Source organism: Chelonia mydas, chromosome 1, assembly GCF_015237465.2.
Source record: "Chelonia mydas isolate rCheMyd1 chromosome 1, rCheMyd1.pri.v2, whole genome shotgun sequence".
Classification (NCBI taxonomy): Eukaryota; Metazoa; Chordata; order Testudines; family Cheloniidae; genus Chelonia; species Chelonia mydas.
Genome location: NC_057849.1, coordinates 249109387 through 249134962, shown reverse-complemented (window position 1 = coordinate 249134962; position 25576 = coordinate 249109387). Strand labels below are relative to the sequence as shown.

Genomic DNA, 25576 nt, shown 5'->3' with positions numbered 1-25576 from the left:
TGTGTCAAAATACTGTGAAAATGGCTGTTTTTACATTATTCTCAGCCTGAACAGAAGCAGGATATGCTATAAATCTTGGGAAAGCCTGTTCTCATAAGACAGCCAGCCTAATTTTGTAGTCCCAAATTCAGATAAACATCCAGTCATCTGGGTATTTTTTAGAACCGAAGTGCCAAAATTCTTGAGGTTTGTCCATCACTATTTTAGTAGGGCTTTGCTAACCAATTATCTGAATAAAGTGGAGGGAAGTTTACAGTAATTATGTAGACTTTTGTAATCACATTACTGACATAATTATTTGCCCTTTAATAATAATAATAGTAATAATAATAATTAATAATAAGAAAAGGTATATAGCAAAATCTTCTCATACTTAATCTAGATTCCTTAAATCAACCCAGTTTTAACTTAATCCTAAAGAGGAGTCTGCCCATAAATAAAATCCAAGGACGATATAACTCCTAGTGACTATTTGGCTTCCTGAGGATATTATCTTGCCACTGACCTACCCTCACTGGCCAGAAAATGAAATGTCTATGAAACAGATATCTGGGAGTTGGAAAAGAAAAAGAATTCTCATTAAATGTTCAAAACACACTATAACATTAATCCCTCACCTAACGCCAGATCATGTGCCCCTTTGCTCCACTCTCATGACACAAATGGGCCCCAAAGCTGCCCAATAAGGCTTTCTTTTGCATAGACGATTCCCCAGCTGGCACAGAGGCAGTATAGTGAGCTCTCTTCTATTCCCAGTTTCCCACCCAATGTAGGGACTGGGAGGGACCCTTGCCAGAGCACTTTGCTTTGTAGCTGGCACTGTTTAGAGCAGTCTTGAGAATGCTCTAATGTATGCCAGGGCCTGAACTGGCTCGGGGATTGGGGGAGCATAAAGATGTCTTTAAATTACCTTGTTCCCACCCTCCTGGGGAGCTGAGGCAAGAATGGCTCAGCTGGACTCAAGGGCTGTTGAGTCTGAATAATTTATATAAATGTAATAGACCAAATTCACTGAGGTAACTCCATTGAAATTAATGGGTTTCCACATGGGATAAACTTGGCCCATTAAATCTCTCTCTGTATTTAGAGCTGACGATACAAACGATGTGCACTTAAGGTTAATTATAGAATACTTACAAATTCTTTAGTTCCAGGAGGGCAGCGTGATCGATATGAACACAGATTGCACTTTTCCTTGGCAAACACAGAGGGGTACACAGTTAAAGGTTTATACTACTGCAGATAGCTTCAACCTATGTTTCTATTCCCAGCCCTTGGGGGAATCAGGAGATATAAAACAGTGAAAGATCATCACTTTGGAAAACTAAGCATTAGGGCTGTCGATTAATCGCAGTTAACTCACGTGGTTAACTCAAAAAATTAATCGCAATTAAAAAAATTAATCGGGATTAATTGCAGTTTTAATCGCACTGTTAAATGATATTTATTAAATATTTTGGATTTTTTTTACATTTTCATGTAGTATTCTGTGTTGTAATTGAAATCAAAGTGTGTAATATATTTTATTACAAATATTTGCACTGGAAAAATGATAAAAGAAATAGTATTTTTCAATTCACTTCAAACAAGTACTGTAGTGCAATCTCTTTGTCTTGAAGTGCAACTCGCAAATGTAGATTTTTGTTGTTACGTAACTGCACTCAAAAACAAAATAATGTAAAACTTCAGAGCCTACAAGTCCACTCAGTCCTACATCTTGTTCAGCCAATCACTAAGACAAACAAGTTTGTTTACATTTACGGGAGATAATGCTGCCCACTTCTTATTTACAAGGTCACCAGAAAGTGAGAACAGGCATTTGCATGACACTTTTGTAGCCGGCATTGCAAGGTATTTACGTGCCAGATATGCTAAACATTCATATGCCCCTTCATGCTTCGGCCACCATTCCAGAGGACATAGTTCCATGCTGATGATGCTCGTTAAAAAACTAATGCATTAATTAAATTTGTGACTGAACTCCTTGGGGGAGAATTGTATGTCCCCTGCTCTGTTTTACCCGCATTGTGCCATATATTTCATGTTATAGCAGTCTCGGATGATGACTCAGCACATGTTGTTTGTTTTAAGAACGCTTTCACTGCAGATCTGACAAAACACAAAGAAGGTACCAATGTGAGATTTCTAAAAATAGCTACAGCACTCGACCCAAGGTTTAAGAATCTGAAATGCCTTCCAAAATCTGAGAGGGAGGAGGTATGGAGCATGCTTTCAGAAATCTTAAAAGAGGAACACTCCTATGCGGAAACTACAGAACGCAAACCACTAAACAAGAAAATCAACCTTCTGCTGGTGGCATTTGACTCAGATAATGAAAATGAACGTGCATCGATCCTCACAGCTTTGGACTGTTATTGAGCAGAACCCATCACCAGCATGGACGCATGTCCCCTGGAATGGTGGTTGAAGCATGAAGGGACATATGAATCTTTAGGTCATCTGACATGTAAATACCTTGCAGTGCCAGCTACAACAGTGCTACGTGAATGCCTGTTCTCATTTTCAGGTGACATTGTAAACAGAGCAGGCAGCATTATCTTCTACAAATGTAAACAAACTTGTTTGAGCAATTAGCTGAAGAAGAAGTAGGACTGAGTGGACTTGCAGGCTCTTAAATTTTACATTGTTTTATTTTTGAATGCAGGTTTTTTTGTACATAATTCTAAATCTGTAAGTTCAATTTTCATGATAAAAAGATTGCACTACAGTACTTGTATAAGGTGAATTGAAATATACTATTTCTTTTGTTTTTATATAGTTCAAATACTTGTAATCAAAAATAACTATAAAGTGAGCCCTGTACACTCTGTATTCTGTGTTTTCATTGAAATCATTATATTTGAAAATGTAGAAAACATCCAAAAATATTTAAATAAATGGTATTCTATTATTGTTGAACAGTGCAATTAATTGCAATTTTTTTAATCAAGCGATTAATCATGATTAATTTTTTTAATCGCTTGACAGCCCTACGAAGCATCAAAGACTACCACTGCAGCTGGATTGCCCGGCAATGTAGGGCATACGTCACAGCAGGACTGTAGGGATTTCCCACAGGAAGAGTCCTACCAAAGAACTCTCATTGTGGAGAAGTGTAAAGGCTCTACAGGGCCAACAGCCAAAGGAAATCCATCCCAAAGAGTTCCTCATAGCAATAACATTAGGGGACAGATCCTTGTCCTTGGCTCTGCCCCTGCATCCAACTCAGGCAGCACAAAGGTAATGGTGAGTTGCCTTAGCACAGGGGTGGCCAACCTGAGCCTGAGAAGGAGCCAGAATTTACCAGTGTACATTGCCAAAGAGCCACAGTAATACATCAGCAGCCCCTCATCAGTCCCTGCTCCCCGCTCCCAGAGCCTCCTGCTTGATCAGCACCTTCTCCTCCCTCCCCGCACCTCCCGATCAGCTGTTTCGTGGCATGCAGGAGGCTCGGGGGTGGGGGGAGTGAGGGAGAGGAGTGAGGGCACGGCAGGCTCAGGGGAGGGGGTGGGAAGGGGTGGAGTGGGGGCAGAGCCGGGGTTGAGCAGTGAGCACCCCCCAGCACATTGGAAAGTTGGCGCCTGTAGCTCCAGCCCCAGAGTTGGTGCCTATACAAGGAGCCGCATATTAACTTCTGAAGAGCCACATGTGGCTCTGGAGCCACAAGTTGGCCACCCCTGCCTTAGCAGGACAGCTAGGGATTCCCTTCTCACAGGGGAAATCCCTATTGGTGTAGAGCCAGCTATGCACATAAACCCTGCTTCAGCAAAGCACTTAAGCACAAAGTGTTAACTTTAAGCACATAGTAAAGACCGCCCCTATTCAGCTATGCACATATTTAAGTACCATTGACTTCAAAGGGACATAAGGACATGCTTAAGTGCTTTGCTGAATCAGGGACCTAGTTGCGGGAAGAGTTTTCTAGGGCGATCCAAGTGTCTATACCGAGGAATCCTGGTGTAAGACTGAGCAAAGGGAAATGTAGGCTACTAGGAAAATTTGCCTGACAGCAAAATATGCTAGTTTGTGCAATAGTCTCCCAAGGCAAATAACAGAAGCACCAAAGCTTGAGTCACTTAAATTTGAACTGGAAAAAGCACAATTCTTGCATAGCAAAATGCCTTTTCCAAGTCTAATTTCTGTGCCATGTCAGCCTTAAAAACAAGCAAAGTGAACTGTCTGTGGGCTGTCCTATTTGCCTCTCCAGTAAGGAAACCATTGACTGCCAGCCTCATGGAAAACCACATCCTGTTCTCCAGAGGAAGGTAGAGCCAGTGCTTAATTTGTGCCAGGGCACCTCTAGGCTTGGGCAGTTCATAAGCCTCTGCACCTCTGGGCTTGCTGCATCAGTTATAAATGTAAAAAAATTGCTTGAGCCCTGGCACCTCTTTCATTACAAATTAAGCACTGGTCATTGCAATTTGTCAATCAGTCTGATCTATGTTAAGAACACAATGGGAAGGAATGCCTTTGTTAGTGGTTAAGAATGGGAATGGCTGTGTGTAGAAGGAATCTACATCTCAGAATGGAAAATGAAACTTCTCTCCTGTAAAAAGTTTTGTTTGGAAGGTATTTTCATTAAGCAAAAGAGGACAAAACCCAATCAGTGTTTATTAAAGCAGTGGGTTAATTTGGGCCCGTATTGATGTACTGAAATCTGGCGGGGACAGTGGGCTTACTGCTGTGATGTTGTTATTGTATTCAGGCTGTTAATATACTGAGTGTAGAATCAAAGTACTTTTTATATTCTATCAAAGCTACTGCAGGAATTTGTTGTGGAAAATTCAAACATTTTTGACTGGTCAATACAATCCAGTATGTTCAATATGCCTTAGTTATATTTTCGTACAAACATCTATGACAAATTTTAAAGCACCAATCTCAAACAAGACATAACTTACAGTTGTAATCACAGTATCATTGATATCACATCTGTTCTTCTGGATTTCCAGAATTTTTCCCAGTCCATGGATAACCCCTTTGTCAGTTGCAATATTTGTGTAATTTATAGGTGCTTCATTTATGTACAGCTGTAAAGGAAATGCAGTCCATTAAAATACAGTAGATCAGCTGAACTGCACAGCAGTACTACTGACTTGACACAGGAAATAGACTCAGCTGGGGGGCTATAACAAAAAATATTGCCCAAGGAGGTCCCAGACTGAAAGAGTGCTCTGGAGTGGTGATGGAAGAAAGAAGGAACAGCATAACATCTTCCATTCTTCAAACCATCCCTATTCATCAAATCAACTAAGAACATGATCAGGTTTATGCACATGCTCGTGTCCCGTTGATGTACTTGAGTGCTTTGCTGAACTGGGGCCTGTGATGGGGTGTACGTACCCTGGCCTGGGCCGGAAGGGGTTAACACCACACTATGGGCGGAGGAAGTCCCGCTCCTCAGCCCGTACTCGGCATGCTCCAAGTGCTATGCCAGTATAAAAGGGAGCGGCCCAGCTCAGTCCGGACTGAGCACCGGAGAGGGAGGACCTTTGGTGGCATCTCCAGCTGTGGAACCATCACAGCCCTTGCTTGCGGGAGCTGGAGATCCTGAGAACCAGGCTGGAGATCTGTGGCCAATGGGAATTACCCATGCTGAGGAGTCTGGAGACCCTGATACCCCATTGACTACAGCTTTAGGAAGCATGGTAGGAAGTGACCCAGGGAGGGTGGGCGAGGGGTATCTTCCACCCATGCGAGGTCTGTGTGTTTTGGTTGGATTCCCTGCTGACCCAGTGGCAGACCACTCCACCGCAGATAGGGCCCTGGGTTGGGCCTGGTGGAGTTGGGTGGGCCTGTGCCCCACTACCCAGGCCGCCATCCCCCTAGTGGTGGCCCCTTGGGTATTGGCCTCTAGGCCATAGTGCCCTGTATCTGGGGGCTATTATATTGACTCTGGCCACTAGGCCGCACTGCCTTGTATCTGAGGGCTGTTATATTGTGTCTGGCCGCTAGGCCACAATGCCCTGAACACAAAGGCCGCTGTATTGACTCTGGCCTCTAGGCCATGTTGTCCTGAACGCAAGGGCCGCTGTATTGACTCTGGCCTTTAGGCCGCACTGCCCTGAACACAAGGGCTGATGTATTGACGCTGGTCAGTAAGTCACGCTGCCCTGAACACAAGGGCTGCTGTATTGAGGCTCGTCACTAGGTCACGCAGCCCCAGACCCAAGGACCACTGCTTTCACTTTGACTCTTGGACCTCAGTGTGGTGAGGTCTGAGACAGTCAGGTAGACAATAACCTCAGTGTCGTCACACCCACTATCTACCCTGGTAGGGGATGGGGTGTGCCTACACTGCCACAGGGCTATATACTGTGACTAGAGAATAGGACCAGGAGCAAGGAGGTCTGGGTTGTTTTTCTGGTTTTGCCACAGATTTGGGCAGGCCCTGCCCCTTAGGTTCCTCGTGAACATAAGGGTGTTGTGAGGGTAAATTCACTAATACTGCAAAATGCTTTGAGCTCCTGGGATGAAAGGGGTTATAAAAACTACAAATCAATATTACTACTATTTTTAAAATTAAAAGAGAATCTCCAGAAAAGCTGTTAGAAATAGGATTAATGATTGCTTTGCAATGCAGGTCTCTAGCCACCAGATGTGTGAGACCATCATATTGTCTTGTAAAATCAGAAGCTAAATCTGAACAGCATAATTTAAATCCTGTCAAAGGTCCCTTCCAGTGTGACTTTGAATTAAGCAGGCTTTGTCTAGACCAGGGTTGGGCAAACTTTTTGGGCCGAGGGCCACATCTGGGTGGGGAAATTGTATGCAGGGCCGGGGCAGGGGGTTGGGGTGTGGGAGAGGGTGCGGTGTGCAGGAACAGGCTCAGGGCAAGGGATTGGGGCAGAGGAGGGCTGTGGAGTGTATGAGGGGGCTCAGGGAAGCGGGTTGGAGTGCAAGAGGGGTGCAGAGTGCAGAAGGGGACTCAGGGCAGGGGTGCAGGAGGGGTGCGGACTGCGGGAGGGAGCTCAGGGCAGGGGGTTGGGGTGCAGGAGTGGTGCGGGGTGTGACAGGGGGCACAGGGCAGGGGGTTGGGGTGCACAGGGGTGCAGGGTGCAGCAGGGGGCTCAGGACAGGGAGTTGGGGTGCAGGAGGGGTGCGAGGTGCATGCAGGGGGCTTAGGGCAGGGAGTTGGGGGGCGGGGTGAAGAAGGGGTTTGGCCTCCGGCCCAGCGCCGCTTATCTAAAGCGGCTCCGGGGTGGCAGCGGCGTGCACCAGGGCCAGGGCAGGCTCCCTGCATGCCTGCCCTGGCCCCACGCTGTGCCTTTCTGGGAAGCGGCCAGCACCACGTCCCTGTGTGCCCCCAGGGGGGGCATAGGGCTCCGTGCACTGCCCTTGCTGCGCCTCCAGGTACCTCCCCCGAAGCTCCCATTGGCCGCGGTTCCCCATTCCCGGCCAATGGGAGCTGCGGGGGGCGGTGGCTGGAGGCAAAGGCAATGCACGGAGCCCTCTGCCCCCCTCCCCGGGGCCCCAGGGAAGTGGTGCTGGCCACTTCTGAGAGTGGGGCGGGGCCTGCGGCACCACAGGGGGCAATCCCACGGGCTGGATCCAAAGCCCTGAGGGGCTGGATCCGGCCGCGGGCCGTAGTTTGCCCACCCCTGGTCTAGACCGTCTGGAGACTCAACAGCATATTTGAGTGGGATCTCTTATAATATTAAGGTGTCAGAAGGCAACAATGAGTCAATAGCTCTTGTTGCCTGCATTTCAATTTAAGATAGAAGTTTCATTCCTGTAGTGAAGAAAACATGTTTCTACATTTAAACACAGACAGTAGCACCTGGCCGTTGTGCAGAAAGAATCCCACTTGATAGGAAAACCCAAGCATGGTCTCCCTGTGCATGCCATTGTGCATGTCGTTCTTCAAGAGCTTTTCCTCCAACACAATGTGATATCGGATTTGGTCCTCGTCCTGCAAGACACGGGGGGTAAGCCAGTGACGTGCTGCCAACGTTTTAACAAAGGTGCCCTCACTAAATGTTCAGCTTAGTCGGCAAACGGTTTGGGTGAAATATTTCTCTCATCCCCCAATGAGTTACATAGCACAGCATATTGTTTGCAGTGTTGTGGTAGCCTAGTTGGTCCCAGGATATTAGAGACACACAGTGGGTGAGGTAATATCTTAATAATTAATAGGTAAATTGGTGCATTCAAAGATACTATCTCCTCTACCTCGTCTCTCTAATAACAAAGCACAGACATGTAGACAGGTTATGGGCTCTTATGCTGGGGACAAAGCCACTTACTGACTACCAGGGTTTAGGAAGAAACTTCCCCATGGGCAGGTTATTCCATATTGTCTATTATGGAGTTTGTTGTACTTTCTCCTTCAGCATCTGGTATTGGCCACTGGTGGAAGCAAACTACTCTAGTCTGAGCCACTACGGCAATTGCTATATTTCTGTGCATAGGGCTGGCCGATGGATTTTGGGGAGAGTTAGCAAGATTGATTGTTGGGCTACACCCCAATCTTAACTAATTCATTTTACATAAAATCCTGCATGTTGAGGAGCTCTCCATAGAATCATAGAAATGTAGGGCTGGAAGAGACCGCAAAGTCATCGAGTCCAGCCCCCTGTGCTGAGGCAGGATCAAGTAAACCTAAACCAGTGGTTCTCAAACTTTTGCATTGGCTACCCTTTTCATACAGCAAACCTGAGTGAGACACCCCCCCTTACAAATTAAAAACACAATTTTTATGTTTAACGCTATTATAAATGCTGGAGGCAAAGCATAGTTTGAGGGTGAAGGCTGAAGCTCACGACCCTCCCCCTCCATAATGACTTTGGGACCCCCTGAGAGGTCACGACCTCCAGTTTGAGAACCCCTAACTTAGACCATTCCTGACAGATGTATATCCAACCTGTTCTTAAAAATCTCCAATGACAGGGATTCCACAACCAACTTTGGAAGCCTATTCCAGTGCGTAACTCTCCTGATAATTAGAAAGAATTCTTTTGCGTAGAATAAAGAATAAATGGACACAAATCTGACATCAGGAATCATAACATTCAACAACCAGCAGGAGAACACTTCAGTCTCTCTGGTCACTCAATAACAGACCTCAAAGTGGCAATTCTTCAACAAAAAAACTTCAAAAACAGACTCCAACGTGAAACTGCAGAACTGGAATTAACTAGATACCATCAGATTAGGCCTGAATAAAGACTGGGAGTGGTTGGATCATTACAAAACCTAAACTTAATTTCCCCAATACTAATTTCTCCCTACTGTTACTCACACCTTCTTGTCAACTGTCTGTAATGGGCCACTCTCTTACCACTTCAGAAGTTATTTTTCCTCCCTTGGTATCCTGCTGTTAATTGATTTAACTCGTTAGACTGACCTCACACTTGGTAAAGCAACCCCCCATCCTTTCATGTATTTATACCAGCTCCTGTATTTTCACTCCATGGATACGATGAAGTGGGTTCTAGCCCACAAAAGCTTATGCCCAAATAAATTTGTTAGTCTCTAAGGTGCCACAAGGACTCCTCATTGTTTTTTGCTGATACACAGACTAATACGGCTACCACTCTGAAATCTGATTTTAAAATGGTTTTTGTGTGTCTTCAGGTCTTTTCCCATCTTGCTGGAGTTACTTTGTAACATACATTTTGTATGGTCAGGAATGCTTTGTTTTAGTGGACTGTTCTGCTTGCAATGGACTTGTGGGATCAGGGGAATAATTTTCAAGAGCACCTGAGTCTACATCTACATTGCAAATAAAGATGAGTGGCAGCATGTCTCAGCCCAGGTCCACTGACTCAGGCTCATGCTACGGGGCTAAAAATAGCAGTGTAAAAGTTCTGGCTCTGAAACCCAGCGAGGGGGAAGGGTCTCAGAACCTGGGCTCCAGCCTGAGTGGGGAAGTCTACAGTGCTATTGTTAGCCCTGTAGCATGAGCACCACAAGCCCAAGTCAGTTGATCCAGGCTCTGAAATTTTTTTCTTTTTCTTTTTGCAGCATAGATGTATCCTAAGGGACTTAAGAGCCTAATTCCCATTTGAACGTCTTACTTTAGATGTTCCACTTTTAGCAAGCCTGTTTTGTTTTTCAGGAAGCCAATCTATTTTTAACCCTGCTGTCACCTGCCCAGAAGGCTAATATATGTGGAACATGTTTAGAATGTTCTTCCAATTTACATCTTAAAATTCATGTCATGTCATGCTCTTTAGGTCTTTCAGAGATTCACTCTAGTGAAAGAAATGACTCCAAACTATGACATTTGTAAATTTCGCTATGTCACTTGGCTTTTTTTCATGCAGTAATGTAGTTTCCACTTTGAATTCCCACTGGGTAGAAGTCCTACTGTTTCGTTTTCAGATATCTGATCTCCCCTAACTGGGCACTTGGGATGGGAACATTAAATCTCACTCATCATCATTTAAAATGTAGGGAGATATTTCCTGCCACCTATCACCAGCAGGCTGAGAAATACCCCTCCTGACCAATGTTCTGTTTGGGCCAAATTTTGCTCCCACTGAAATCAAGGATTGGGCCCTGTGACTGCTCCAAACTCCTCCCTCTAAGGTAGAGCTTCTATAAAATGGGAAAAGGTCAGGCAGAGCTAGCCCTCTGACCACTTCCTGCTTCTGCCTTTCAGGGAGCCGCACCTCAAACACAGGCAATCAGTGACTGTGGCCAAGAGGAGCCCCACAGGAAAACTGCAGGTACAATATATAGTGGCAGAAAAGCAAGAAATGAAACCTCCATATGACTGAATAAATAATAGGAAAAGATGAGGGATACATAGAAAGGAAAAGCCTGATCTAGTGTGTGCACCTACCAGTCACTGCTTGCTCTTGGTTTAATTACCTTTTAAAGAAGGGCCAAATTAAAACCATTTTTCCACTAACCCATTCTTAACCCAAATTTCAGGGTGCAGTTACAGTGGGGATTCAGCTGCTAAACGTCTGTTTCTGCAGTACCAAAGCCTGATAGACTGGCTTTTGAAAACCGAAATCATCCACAGCATTGCCCAACTCTACTTTCTATTCAATTTAAAAGAAGAAACTTAATAGACCACCCATTAAGCTTTTTACATTCTGAAAGTTTGATCCTGGAAATACCTGTGTGTGAGTTGACTTAGGCAGGGCAGCTCATCTGAGCTTAGTTTCATTCATGAGCGTTGCAGACTCACACTACCAATTTATGTCAGTATAACACCACCACTCAGGGGTGTGGAAAATCTACACCCCTGAGCGATGCAGTTATACTGACTTAACTCCTGGCATAGACAGCTTTATGTTGACAGGAGGGCTTCTCCTGTTGACATAACTATTGCCTCTTGGGGAGGTGAAGTACCTATGCTGACAGCAGGAGATGTTCTCTTGTCTGTGTAGGTAGTGTCTTCACAGCTGCAGCACTGTAAGTGTAGACAAACCCTTAGGCCTGAACTCTGTGAGGCTGAAGGTCTTGATGTTGCTGTCCATGTCTAGCTGCATTGTCATATAGTTAACTAATATTTTTAAAACCAGGTTCAGTTTTCCAAGTGAAAAGGCAGCTCTCAAGGGATACCCTTTCAAATGCTCATTATGGATTTTTCCAGGAAGGTGATATAGAAATAATAACATTGTATCATTAGAGAACTAAAATAGTATTGGCACAGTTTTTCAGGAGGTTGACGTTCATGAACAAAACAGGTAGTGTTGCCTAGCAGATAGATTACTAGACCAGGGCTTAGGAGATCTAGGTTCTATTCTTGGCTCTGCTGCTGGCCTGCTGGGTGACCTCAGGTAAATTACTTCACTTCTTTGTGTCTCAATTTCCCCATTTGCAAAACAAGCATAATGATATCACCTTTGTAAAGTGCTTTGAGATCCACTGAGGAAAAGCATTACTAATAACATTATACCCGTTATTTTCAAGTAGAAATGGACAAAACCCAAGAATGATAATTAGAACTTCCCATTATTTGGGGGAGAATAGCTCATGAACCCATCCCCACCTGCCTCTTTTGGTTTTAAGCCAACTTAACTGACTTTTTGCAAAACCCAGACCCTGCTGTTTTATTCATTTTATTGTCATCCATTCTGTGGAGCAGTAGCAGTTTTGAAACTGAAATGGCGTGTTCAGCTGATAAGACAAGACTTGTGTATAATACATACCAGAGTGGCAGACTTTTTATTCCTGAGGTAACTTTCAATTGCATCATTATTTGGGGCAAAAACTGTGTAAGTGTTAGCTGCTTCTATTTCATTTGCCAGCCTATATTGCTGTTGTGGAAAGACATAAAAAAAAACAACACCTTGTAATGATATTCTGCTACCAGCCCAAACACACATAGTCTAGAGAATTACTTGCATTCTTAAAATAGTATGAATACTTGCAATAACATAACCCCTGAAAATGGAGTAATCAGGCATCTGTTCTAAGCGGGCCAGCAGTTTTGGCAATGTGCCACTCAGACCTCTGAGTGGTGTTAGAACCTGAAATCAAACATACAAACAATGTCAATATATTGACATATACCATGCTTGCAGCTGCAAGGACTGGAAATAGAATAAATTGATGTACCATACAATATTTTTCCACAGCTGTTGGCTGTTTCCCCATCCAATTTGTATTGCCTTGCTCAGGAGGCAAAGGAATAGAGAGCAGGGTGCTAACTTTTTAATTACATGGTGATGTACCTTATCAATAACATGGATGATTCCATTCGTGGCTGCAATATCACCAACGACAATGTTAGCTCCTTCAATAGTGATGTTCTGGAAAGAAAAGGACTAGGGTTTACTTTTAATCACAGTTACACCAGTTTGCTGATTGTGTGCAGCAGACTGCCACCTGTCTAACTGTTTACATAGAGCTAGACGGTATCCTTATCTAACGTGGTCAAGCAAGGTGCATGGGAGACAGTAAGCATTCCTCCCCCGGCCTAGGCCATGTTAGGGCTCCCCAGATTCAGTCCTGGAGCACAGGGGCTGCACCCCTGATGATTTGCTCTGAGGAAACTGGTTGGGGAATAGGTGGCATTGTGGTTCTGTCTTCCCTACTAGAGCTGGGTGAAATTTTTCAGATGAATAGTTGACAAAAATGCAGTTTGTTACCCTGAAACTGGTCACCAATTGACAGAAATAGCTTTGGCCAATCACAAAATGACTGGAAAAAGAGGGAGGTGGGTCAGTACTGGTGCTTCCACTGTTGGCCCCTGGTAATATTTAACCCAGTGGTCTGGGTACTTGCCTGGCATGTGGGAGACATGGGTTTGGATCTCTGATCTAAAACCAACTTTTATGATTCACCACAAATTCTGAAAAATTTCCCATTCGGTTCAGTCTAAACCATACTTTTTTTCCCCAGGTGTGTTTTGTTTTTGTTTGTTTGGACCTGACACTGAACTGAAAAATCAGTTATTTGCCCAGCTCTGTTCCCTACATGCAGGCCAGCACAACTGACTAGCTGCATGGAGGCAGCATGCTGGCTTCTTTAAATAGGTGAAGTAAATTACTTACTTTCCCCCCCAAATGTACTTAAGGAGCCGCAGGAGGAATTGTGCTTCTGAGGCAGAACCTCCTGGTGCTTCTTTTGAGGTGGTGCACCTAGGCGCTGCTTCTCTTATTACGGCTTGCATGCTAAGAACACCATCTAGCCCTCAGTAATTTTGAGACGTCGGTGCATTCCCAAAGCTTCACTGGCTTAGTGGAACCTCTTCAACATGCTCCCCCAAAGAATACTCCTTCAAGGGACTAAATACTATGGAGTTCGCATATTCCTGGAAACGTGTATAGATTCCTACAATAAATCAGCCAACTTCTGAAGGCTAGGTTGAGAGGTGGTCAAGGACACCTGGCTTCAGCTTATTTATCTTTAAAAATACTTTCAAATGATTTGGGACCATCAAGCTGTGCATGCAGTCAGCCAATGTAGTTGCATGGTATTACTATTACCCTAATCCTCCCTCCCTCTTGCCTCCCAGTATTGTTTGTTATACTTGCTTGATGTGTCTTGTGTAAATTAGAGGGTAAACTCTTCAGGGTATGGATTGTGCTTTCCTATGCGTACCCCCTTACAATGGGGCTCTGATCATTTAGGGTTTCTGTCTGCTACAACAATACCAATAATATACATATAAGAATTGATGAGTCACAGTCTGGCTGTCTAGATAAAGCAGTAGAGAAAACAGTACTTGTCAGAGAACCCAACAGTGAGAGAATGTTATAGAGAAATTACTTTAATGCCTATGTTATAGGCATCTTTAAATGTAAGCATATACATGGGTATTAATATTATTATAGCACTACTGATGGACTGAGAGCAAAATGGGATTTCAAGCTGGTTGACAAGCGATCTTACCTCACTTTCTTTAGACAGATGCAGGAAATTGTTATGCAGAGATGTGGCCAGTGTGTCAGATGATAAATTCTGGAGGTCAGCAAGTCTATAAGCTCCCACTAATACATGATACCTAAAAGGAAATTCAGCTGGATTCTAATGTTTGTATTTTCTTACAGCTTGCAGATAAATAAACATGGCGTTTCAGACCACGCTTTCTAGGACAGATTCTGCTTTGAGCTACGCTGGGGTAAAGTTGGGGTTGTTTGTTCAGTGCATAGCACAGTTGGGCCCTGGTCTCAGCTGCGGATCTAAACACCACAGTAATGATACAAATAATAAATAATTGTCTTCAATGGGATTACCATTTCAGTGTAAAAAAGGAGAATCTGACTCACTGTCTTTAAGGATGTAAAAGCTGCCTCGCTGTAATGAGTTCAAATCAAAATGATATTTGCATTGAAAACCAATTCATTTAAAGAATCAGATGCATCAAATATTAAAGAAAACATCAACGTACTTTAGTAGGGTTGCAATGTTAGTCTTTGACATCCAAAAGGCTTTCTCATCTTGATCCATGTTTTCAATTGCTCGAAGGGAAGGCACAAGGATGGTTAAATTTGAAGTCGCTGACAAGACTGTGTTTATTGAAGCCTCCTGAATCAGAGTAAAATGTGTTATATTGTATATCCTAAGCTTATGTGTCATCAGGTGACCCTTTTAATAGGGTTCCGGATATGAGTTGTCCTGTGATTGGTGTGGGGAGGAAGAACCATTAAGTAGCCTAATGATTTGAACCAATGGCTACAAAGAGAGCTACAAAAAATGTGTGGAAAGCCAAAACAGTGAATTTTTGGTCCGTGTATGAAGAATAGAAACAATCTTAATAAGGATAAGAACCAATTTTAATATAACCATAAAAAACAAGTCAATCTACACAACTATTGTACTATGTCATTTATTTTATGTATTTGAATTAAAAAAATATTTTGGTTACTACTGCTGCTTGATAATAGTTGCAACTGAAGTACCCATGAAGGGTAGGCAGAAGTATTTAAGAAACAGGATGAATAGAGTTAATAGCCATGAAATAGGTAATCTGCCTGATACAAGATTCACATTTGAAAGACTGGTTTCAGAGTAACAGCCGTGTTAGTCTGTATTCGCAAAAAGAAAAGGAGTACTTGTGGCACCTTAGAGACTAACCAATTTATTTGAGCATAAGCTTTCGTGAAGGTGCCACAAGTACTCCTTTTCTTTATTTGAAAGACTGTACATTTAAGCAGAGATTTTTCCAAGAACCATAAGGGAGTTATGCATCTAACTCTCAATGAATTTCAATAGGATTTGGGTGCCTAATTCCCTTCAGGTGCTGTTGACAATCCCAGTTTTAACATAGGGCTGTAGGCTGCTAATGTTTGAGTATGCTAACTCGTGTTTCATTTAGCAGTGTTGGATCTTAGGCTGTGGAAGAAACTGGGGAGGAGAGATTAAAAGGATTAACCTCAGTATAACCTCTTTCTCATAAAACAAAACAAAATACCATCAGCACCACCAAAATTTGCTAATTTCACTCTTGTAAATTTCCATGGAGCAAGAGGTTCAGGTTTTGCCTTGCCCTAGCTTGTGTGCTGCCTGGAGACTGGCCATGGGCTCTTCCTGGTGCTCCTTCATCACTTTTGTCATTTCAGTGTCAAGAAAGGAGAATTGTGCAGAAACCAGCCCCTTGAAATAGTTGGGAATTGTATCTGCTAGTGTCATCTTTCAAGTCACCATTGCCACAAGCATCTGAGGGCCTCCCAAGTATTTAAAAATAGAACTAACAATAACAATCTCCCTCTTCCTTCCTAGTCTGTAGGAAAAAACAGCATGCAGGTATGAAAATGTATAAACATGAACATTCCTGCTAGAGTATGAAGTTAAAAATATGCCCAGAAAAAGACCTCCCTGTTTGCTTGTCTTATCAAACACCATTTGATCCAGAGAGGTTTTCCTCTACCACCAAAACATCAGCATTGGAACATAGCTCAGGCAACCATAGGGCCTGATTCAAGGCCCACTGAAGTCAGTAGAAAGATTCCTACTGATTCTTATGGGCTTTCGATCAGGCCCACAGTCTCTTTCTGTGCAATATGCACAGCTAGCAATAAGTATCTAAGGGCCAAGATCTGATTTGTACAATCTCGGATAGTCACTGTGCTTTGATTTCCCAGTTCCTGCTTTTTATGAAACTATTTTGCAACTGAAAAGGATATGAGTAAAGGCCGATGACAACTGATGTCTTGTTAACCACTTCTAGATGGCTAGGATTCTTACTGTGTTGGAGTAAAATCTGAGGACAAACCTACTTCAAGAACCCTGTACTTCTTATCCTTTAACAGAATACTTGACTTGTGTTTCAAGACAATGGAACTGAAAAAAATAAATATTAGGTGGTATGTGACCATGGGTGTGGCGTGGAGGAAAGACTGAAGGGAATGGGGGAGGCTAGGGATTTTGATAGGAGATAATTAAGACAATACATATCATTGATTTAAAGTATTTTTGGTAGGTTATTTAGATAGCTGTAATTATAAATACAAGAGCACCATGAACAATATCTATGTAATGGGAGAAGGAGCATCACACAAATATAAAGAATAGAACTTGCTACTCACCTGAGATGTTAAAATCATGGAAGTTGCACTGTCTCTTCTAATAGACAAGTGGGGAATGCGACACTATAGAACACCAGTTCTCAAACTGTGGGTCGGGACCCCAAAGTGGGTTGCGACCCTGTTTTAATGGGGTCGCCAGGCCTCGTGTTAGACTTGCTGAGGCCAGGGGCTGAAGGCTGAGCCCCATCACCTGGGGACAAAGCCCAAGGACTTCCACCCTGAGTGGCGGGGCTCGGGCTTTGGCTTCTGCCCTGGGTGGCAGGGCTCGGGTTACAGGCCCCCCGCTTGAGGCTGAAGGTGAAGCCCTTGGGCTTCGGCTTTGGCCCCCCTGCATGGAGGCGGGTCTCGGGGGGTCACAGTACAATGATGTTTGAGAACCTCCTGCTATAGAAGAATATATTTTTTAACACTACAGTTCTTTAATTTTAAGAGGTGGAGTTTCTCTGAAGTAGAGCAGGAATGTCCATATCCCTATTTCAATAGGCTTTGTGGTCTGCTCCCCGCATAGTGTGTTCACTCTTCTCTTTCTCCCCTCTACCACCTGACGAGTTTTGTGCAAACCTAGCAGCACTTTCGTAATACTTGACTCCTAATACATGACTACATGTACTTATTTCCACTCTGGTTTTGTTGTTTTCTGTCTGTAAAATTGCCAATGGAATATGCTGCTGTTTGAGAACCTGAATCAAGCAGGCAGCCAGATAACTATTTTACAATTAGCCACATTATCCTCCAAGTCCTCTCGGCCATGATGGCTACACTAAATGTGACAATGGTTAGGCAGCTGGCATGCTATGACTGCTGCTTGTCATACTGTTCCTAAGGGTCTGTCTGTTACCCTGTGCTTGCTCCATCTATTTGTTGTATCGACCAATTGTCTCTTGTCTTATATTTAGACTGTAAGCTCTTTGGAGTTGGAAGTGTCACATTACAGGAGTGATCTGGCATATATGAATCCATTTGTTTGGAACACTTCTCATTTTGTTCAAACAGGTGTTTCTAACCCTACTATACAGTCAGACATTCTATTGTGATTTATCTGCTCATTCATTTTCTATGGTTCAATCAAGTCAGTGCAGATGGTGGGTTCCTCCTCACTTGCTCTGAAAGTCAGAATGATGACCACACACAGTTTAGGATTTTCATGCCATCCAGCACTGTGCAAATATGCGAGAGAAAGAATTCTTCTCCCATCCCCTTTGCTGTGGAGGCTACAGCAGCCATGAGTGCCACAGACCTTATGCAGCCTTCTCACCAAGGGGCAGATAGGAGGACCTGCTCTGTGGTGAAATCTGATGTCATCTGCATGCCCATAGAGCTGAGCTCTGTATGCAGCCTCTCACCCCATATACTAGAACTGGCATTGGTTCCTCTGCCAGTGGAACTTCTGCATCTATTGAGATTGGAGCTGGAATTTGGCCTCAATGCAGAAGAATTAGATGACCGGATTCTGCCCCGAAGTACACGTATTCACCTGTTCATGTCAGTACAGATCTTGGACCATATTATTTGATGGGAACATCACTAGAGATCCATGTTTCTATATATTAAAAGGATAGTATTTTCCTCAAACAAAAGTATACTCACATTAACCCATTGGTTAAATCCAGCTGCCTCTGACAGAGCAGACAACTCCTGATCCAATAAAGAGAAGAATGAATACAGTGGTTATTCATAAGACCTATATAAGTGGTCTGATTTTCAGAGGTAATGAGCACCTACAGCTGCTATTGCAGTCTGTGGTGACACAGAATGTCTGTCCTGGGTGCTATTACATGGAGATGCAGGGGTTCAGTAGGCATACCAAATGAGGACAGTGGCAGTTGTATCATCAGCAATCAAACAGTAACATTTTCCTAGTACTATGGTACACTTTGGTTTCAGTGGGAGTTGTGAAAGCTCAACTCCTCTGAAAATCAGGCCACCTAATGCTTAAATATGCATGTGTCAATGACTTTATCATTTAATGTATAGGTGTCTAACTTTGGGCTAAACATTTTATCTCTAAATATTCAAGTACAAATCTTGTCTTAACTAAATCCCAAATAAATCAAAAGAGAATTCTTTGTTTTTGTGCTGTATGTACACCACCTAGCACAATGGGGTCACGGACCATGACTGGGACACCTAGGCACTATCACAATATAAATTAAATGATAAAGTCATTAACACAGAGTTAATGTTGCCTGGTGATAGTCTGTGCCCTTCCAGAATGTTAAGTTCAGAAAAACTCAGACTTGTGGAAACAAAGAAATACTGAATTAAGGTTGTTTGCCCATTGTGACAAAGTTCCTGCTCTACCTTGGTGGGTCTTGCGCTTATTGACGGATTTGCTCACCTTGGAGCTTCACGGCAGCCCTCAGCTTGGCCGTTTTTCTGAATTCACGGTCCAGGTTGACTCCTCCTGTGTCTGACCAGGAGTTGGGAGGATTTGGGGGGAACCCGGGCCCGCCCTCTACTCTGGGTTCCAGCCCAGAGCCCTGTGGAATGCAGCTGTCTAGAGTGCCTCCTGGAACAGCTGTGCGACAGCTACAACTCCCTGGGCTACTTCCCCATGGCCTCCTCCCAACACCTTCTTTATCCTCACCATAGGACCTTCCTCCTAGTGTCTGATAATGCTTGTACACCTCAGTCCTCCAACAGTCCGTGTTCTCACTCTCAGCTCCTAGTGCCTCTTGCTCCCAGCTCATCACATGCACACCACAAACTGAAGTGAGCTCCTTTTTAAAACCTAGGTGCCCTGATTAGCCTGCCTTAATTGTCTCCAGAAGGTTCCTGATTGTTCTGGAACCTTCCCTGTTACCTTACCCAGGGAAAAGGGACCTACTTAGCCTGGGGCTAATATATCTGCCTTCTATTACTCTCCTATAGCCATCTGGTTCGACCCTGTCACACCATGCAACCTAAACTCTGTCTTCTTTGAGTGTTGTCCCCATATCACCCATAATGTACTTTCTCATACTCTGCCTGTTCACTGTAATGCACAGGCACTCCCTGCACTTGCTCTACACTCAGACATGGAGCCTACTCCAACAAAATACCACTGGCAAAATTTAACAGCCGCCTCAGACCCTTTTACAACCCCTTTACATGTGCACACAGGTTACTATCTAAATCTATACTTTCCCCCACTCATCATTAAATCCACGGACTGCTCTTCTATCCCACCTCACTATTGACAATACCCATGGCAAGAAGAGCCCAGTGCCTTCTGTTTGACATAATCCACACAATTCTGTATTGAAACCCTGCATCTCCATGTACTGTCACCCAGGATTGACATTTTAGGTCCTCTCAGATTGCAGTGGGAGCTGTGGTTGCTCATTATAAAGAGACTGAGAGCAGGGCTCAGACACTCCCACAGAGGCAAGGCCCCCATTTTCCAACTTACATGAGAGGGGCAGGGAGGGGGACTCAGACTTTTCTGACGGTGTAGGAGCCCTGAGATCTGGGCACACGCTATCTGGAGCTCTCCCTATTCTCCTCCAGTCCACCTGCCACTCACCCCCATGTCCCTTTCCCAGTGTCCCTCCCCATCCCCATTTATCCCTGCTCCCCTTGATGTAGCCCCAAACCCCTCACTCCTATACCCCCACTCCTCCACAACCTAAAATGCCCCTCCTGACAGTAAGCATTCTTACATCTAACTTTTGTTTTGTTACAAACATACTTTAAATGTATTCCTGCAAAATGCCTCCCTCCCAAAGAGGGGTAGATTTTTTTTATATGCCTTTCTGCCCTAGGCAGGGGCTGGAACTGTCATTAGCTGGGTGAGTTCAGGACAAACGGCTTACTGCTTATCGCCTTGAACTATCCAGCTACAGAGAAAGCTTTCCACCTGCAAAGCCTCTTAGCCTCCTTTTTTTGCACATGCTCAGTGTGATTTGTTTGGTGTTTGACCCTTACTCAAGAGCTTCACTGGAGAGCCAAACTCTTGCTAAGAGTGTTTTGAATTTTGCTCCCCAAAAGGACTTGTTGGTGCTACACACGCTTGGACAGTAACGCTTAAGTGAGCGAGACCCTTATGTTTGATCTCCAGGCCTGGCAAAAAAAAGATTATATCTTTAGAAAAGCTGTTTATTCAGGGGGCTGTATCTCAGGAATCCCTTGGTCAAATGACCTCAAATTTGGATCACTACCCATACCCTGCACTCCCACAGGGCACACTACATTTCAAGGCAATCTGTGTAACTGTGCAGATTTTACAGCACTAAGAAGAGTCATTCTTTCACACAATGGTCTTCTCAACCTTAACTATAGTGAAGCTAGTGCTCCATTATAATAAACATAACAACAATTAAAGACAAGTCAATTTTTAAAATTTTCTTTTTTGTAGTACTGATAGTGAGTGGAAATCCTTTAGGGTCATTTTCAGAAATGGGACAGTTTTAGTAGCCAAAGTGTACTGTAGTCCTAGAAAAACTATACTGCTATTCAGTTATGATTCCCCATTCCCAGGCAGCATGTTTACTGCAGACCTTCATCTTGAGTGTAATATCTCCCTAGACAGACATTTTGTTTTCCACCAACTGGAGAGTGGAAGAGTTTTCAGGCTCTGTGTTGCCATTTCCAAGTAATGTGAAAGGCTGCAAAATTAACCGGATATTATAAATCCATTGGCAAACCTGCTGTAAATGTCTTTATGTTCTGTAATGGAGTCTTAGTCAGTAATTTATTTGGTTTCTGTTCATTTCAGTGCTGAGACTGGGAACAGATTGGGCTATAAATGGAAATGCCAATCCCAGCTTCTTACTGCTGCCAGTTTAAAAAGAAAAGATAAAATAGCTGAGAAGATTGACACATACCTTTCCTTTTCCTATCCAGTTAAATAGTTGAAAATTTACCTTCACCAAATGACCTGTTTTGTTCTCCTATTTTACATATGATAAGTCGATCTCTGATCAAAACTGACAGGTTCAGATGAGACTAATTTTCAAGGCCAGACTTTCATATAAATGGGGCATCCACAGCTCTCAATGACTTCAGTTGTATTTTGTGAAAATTAGGCTCTAATGCTGGCATTTTCAGAGGCTTAATGAAATTAGATGCCCAATTCCCTTAGGCCCTTTGAAAGTGCTAGCTTCTCTCTTTAAACACGGTATCTCATTCTGGGATTTGCAAGGGTGTCAGCAGGAATGCTGTCTGCAGTCAGCACAGTTGTGCATTACATTGTTAGGGTTGTTCAGAAGTTACTTTACTGTCTCCCTGGCCAGCATTACAAAAAGAATCTGCAGTTGAACTTGCCCTTAGACAAAAGACCACTATCTTACTTACATCTGCTGCACTTCCATAGCATATGATGCCATCTCCTTCGTAGCCCTTTGGACACACACAGTCCCAGACACCAGATGACACAAACTGACAAGTTGCCTTTAAAAAATGAGGGAGAGAAGATTTAATCTGTCAAAGAGCTGGGGATTCAAGAGATGTTGTTGATATAATATGGTTGCACATAATACAAGGCAATGCTGAGATGTGGCAAAGTTAAAATAGCTGAAAATCCCTTCATTGAGGCCCTCATTCAGTAAAGTATCCCTATTCTGGAAAGCACGTAAGCATGTTCTTAAGTCCCACTGAAATCAATAGGACTTAAACGCTTTCATGAATGGAAGAAACAAGGTGTGTGAGGTAATATCTTTTATTGGACCAACTTCTGTTGGTGAGAGAGACAAGCTCACCAATAGAAGTTGGTCCAATAAAAGATATTAGAAAGTTTTTCATCCAGCGTACAAGAAAAAATACTTTACAAATTTAGATAACCAGTCTCATGCCACAAATGATGAAAGGTTCAGAGAACGGTTAGTGAAAAACCCATAAACTGTCAAACAATTGTGAATTGCAAAATCGTGCACACCAAAGCTGTTTGCAGATAATTTAAGAATGGAAATGAAAGGCTAAATTGATAAGATAATTTATTGGCAATAAATAATCCAAACAGTTATAATTTAAAAAAAATCTCTTTATGCAATATAGCCTATCACATCTTGAAGAATCCCATAATGCCTGACTGAGCAGATACTTCTGGTCTGGAGAGAAGAAATTGTAGCGGCCATTAAGTATTTTAACTACTGTATCTGGGAAAAGCAAATTGGACCTTGATTTGAGACCCACAGAATTAATTGCATCATAGTAAATTTATGCACTGTGGATGGATGAGCAGACCCTCCTGAAATTTGAGCCTATGGCTCCTGAGAGTCTATGTATTGTTAGACCAGATGATGAGACTACTAAGCCCCCTTTCTTTTGCCTTCTTTGAAAGGTGAATGGGATAACTGAACCCTGAACTAGCTATTGTAAGTAACCAAAAATAACTTATTCTATGGTGTAGGGATTCAATGGATCTGCACCAATTTACAGCAGCAGAGAATCTGTCTCTGTATCTTCATGCTGTGTTGCTGATATTCCAAAAAACCAAAACCAACTGTCTAGATATGTCAGAGAACATGGAGATCAACTTTCCAGTCTTCTTAACATACCAAATTGTAGGGGCCTTACTCGATTATCACTCAGACTTCAGTTAGGGAAACTTTAATGGATTTCAGTGGAAAAACTGAGTAAGGATCTCAGGATCTATTTGGATATCAGCAATCCTTTCACCTGACACTGAAGGACATTTTTATGCACTCAACTGAGCTTTAAAGATCCTACAACATGAAGCTGCGACATGTTTGCTCTCGTGGAATGCCATTCATTCTCACATCCATGGAAGAAATATTATCCACTGATGCATACGGTAAAACAAATGTTATTTTAATATTTGTTCTGAGAATAATTAACTCACCAGATGATGGCACTTTCCATTTTGTTCCAAACAAGAGTTTATTGGTTCACATTCAATTCCATTCCCCCGAAATCCTTCCTTACATTCACAGTCATTCTACCATTCCAACAAAACAAGGCAATAAAGTAAAACGATTAAAACATTGTAGATCTTCTAAACACTATGGATCAGATTTCCAGATGGTGTTTATCCATATAGCTCCACTGAATTCAATGGTGTGACACCAATTTACACCATCTGAGAATCTGTCCCTTTGTACTTTAAACCCACAAAGGGTTTGTGCTGAAACTCTGAACACGCTGTTGCATTTCCAACATTAATACCAGTAAGCTGAGGCCCAGCACATGGTGGAGCCGAGGTGTTTGCTCTTTTGGCATCATTCATGAGGAGGGGGGTAGTCTCTCAGTGTGTCCTGCATGGATGTTTAAAAGAATTAGTGATTTAAAAACTATATACATGTGTGCTCTAGAAATATCCTAGAGAGATAATTGGCATTCATGGATTGTGGATGGATTTTTTTTTAAATTTTTCCTGAATAGCTGTAAATAACTAAAGAATGAAGTACAGTCCCTTTCAATAGAGAATTAATGTTGATAGATTTTTTCAGAAGAAGTGAGTTTTAAGGCAAGATTTAAAATGGAGAGAAGGGTAGTCATTTGGGATGTAAGACCATCGGATTTGAAGGGGCCTCCTGTATCATTGATTCCAATCCCCCGCTATTGCAGTCAACCCCATCATATAATCCCTTCATAAATTTATCAAGCTCCATTTGAAAACCACTTTGGTTTTTTGCCCCTACTCCTATGAAACGAGGAACACAAGATGTGGGAGGCTGTTCCAGGTGGGGTTGCATGGAAGAGGGCACATAGAGGGAGTGGGAGAAGATGTAGAAGGTAGTAGTTCGGGAGCAAACTTGGGCAGAACAGAATGAGGTAGAGGTAGTGTAGGAAGATATGAGCGAAACTTACCTGACCCGGCCCTACGTATATGCAGGTAGCATTGTCATGGCACCCTCTGAAATTTGGTAGCAGACAATTGTTGATCTCTGAGCAATCTCTTCCATTCCCACTCCATCCTGGCTGGCACACACATGTGTGAGTTCCAAGGCCTGTTTTAATACATTCTGCCTGTAGGGACATGTCACAGTAAACAAATTTAATGGACACCAACCACCATTTTAAAATGGACAGCTCAGAAAAGGACATGCTGGAAAGGAGATGGAATCTTTGGCTATGACACTAGAGAACAAACTCTATTTTTTCCCCTTTAATATTTTCATGGAATTTTTTTTAGTGCTGGACTTACAGCCCTGGAGGTTGACATCCCCCTTTGTCCATAGGAGACCGTGGTGGGCAGAAAGGTTCCCCTGCAATGCCATGTCAGTGTGTCTCACCCTGACTTGGAGGGGAGGAGGGACCACCTTTGGGAGGTGTGAAGGTCTCTCTTGACTGAATCAAATCTTCGACCTCTGAACTGATGCAATCAGCAAAGATGCCAATTAATGCCAGCCACTGTGGGTGTTATTATGTGGCTACCTGTGCACTGCTAACTATAATGCAACTAGCAACTTGTTTCACATAAGCTTCCAAACAGTCATCAGATGATAAGAAATAACTTTAGGTCACTAATAACTTGATCTGAATTTGATCTGACAATTTAAACATTGAAAATAGTTTTAAAATCCATTACTTAATCCCTTGAACTAGTTACGGGCTTCCTTGTAGTAGATCCTGCTCTGCCAACTCTAAAGAGGAAAAAGATCCCTCATTGCCACAGCTTTAGCTTCATTATGGAATGGGAGGGCATAGAGGCGTAGAGAGATTTCAATCCATGGGTCTACTGCTTTGAAGGAAGATTTTAC

The 25576-nt window shown here is 43.1% G+C and overlaps 1 protein-coding gene across 6 annotated transcripts in view; it reads right to left on the bottom strand.

Moving 5' to 3' along the window:
• STAB2 (stabilin 2) overlaps positions 1-25576 on the bottom strand; it is a 139942-nt gene that overhangs the window by 58330 nt on the left and 56036 nt on the right. For all 6 annotated transcript variants that reach the window (XM_043541910.1, XM_037879700.2, XM_037879695.2 and 3 more), the window contains 12 exons: positions 24684-24842; positions 23716-23811; positions 22209-22304; positions 18522-18569; positions 14798-14934; positions 14299-14410; positions 12636-12713; positions 12333-12431; positions 12111-12218; positions 7781-7912; positions 4902-5030; positions 1138-1194 (listed from right to left, as the gene is read on the bottom strand). In XM_043541910.1, the coding sequence (XP_043397845.1) occupies positions 1138-1194; positions 4902-5030; positions 7781-7912; positions 12111-12218; positions 12333-12431; positions 12636-12713; positions 14299-14410; positions 14798-14934; positions 18522-18569; positions 22209-22304; positions 23716-23811; positions 24684-24842 (1251 nt within the window). The remainder of the gene's footprint in view (positions 1-1137; positions 1195-4901; positions 5031-7780; positions 7913-12110; positions 12219-12332; positions 12432-12635; positions 12714-14298; positions 14411-14797; positions 14935-18521; positions 18570-22208; positions 22305-23715; positions 23812-24683; positions 24843-25576) is intronic.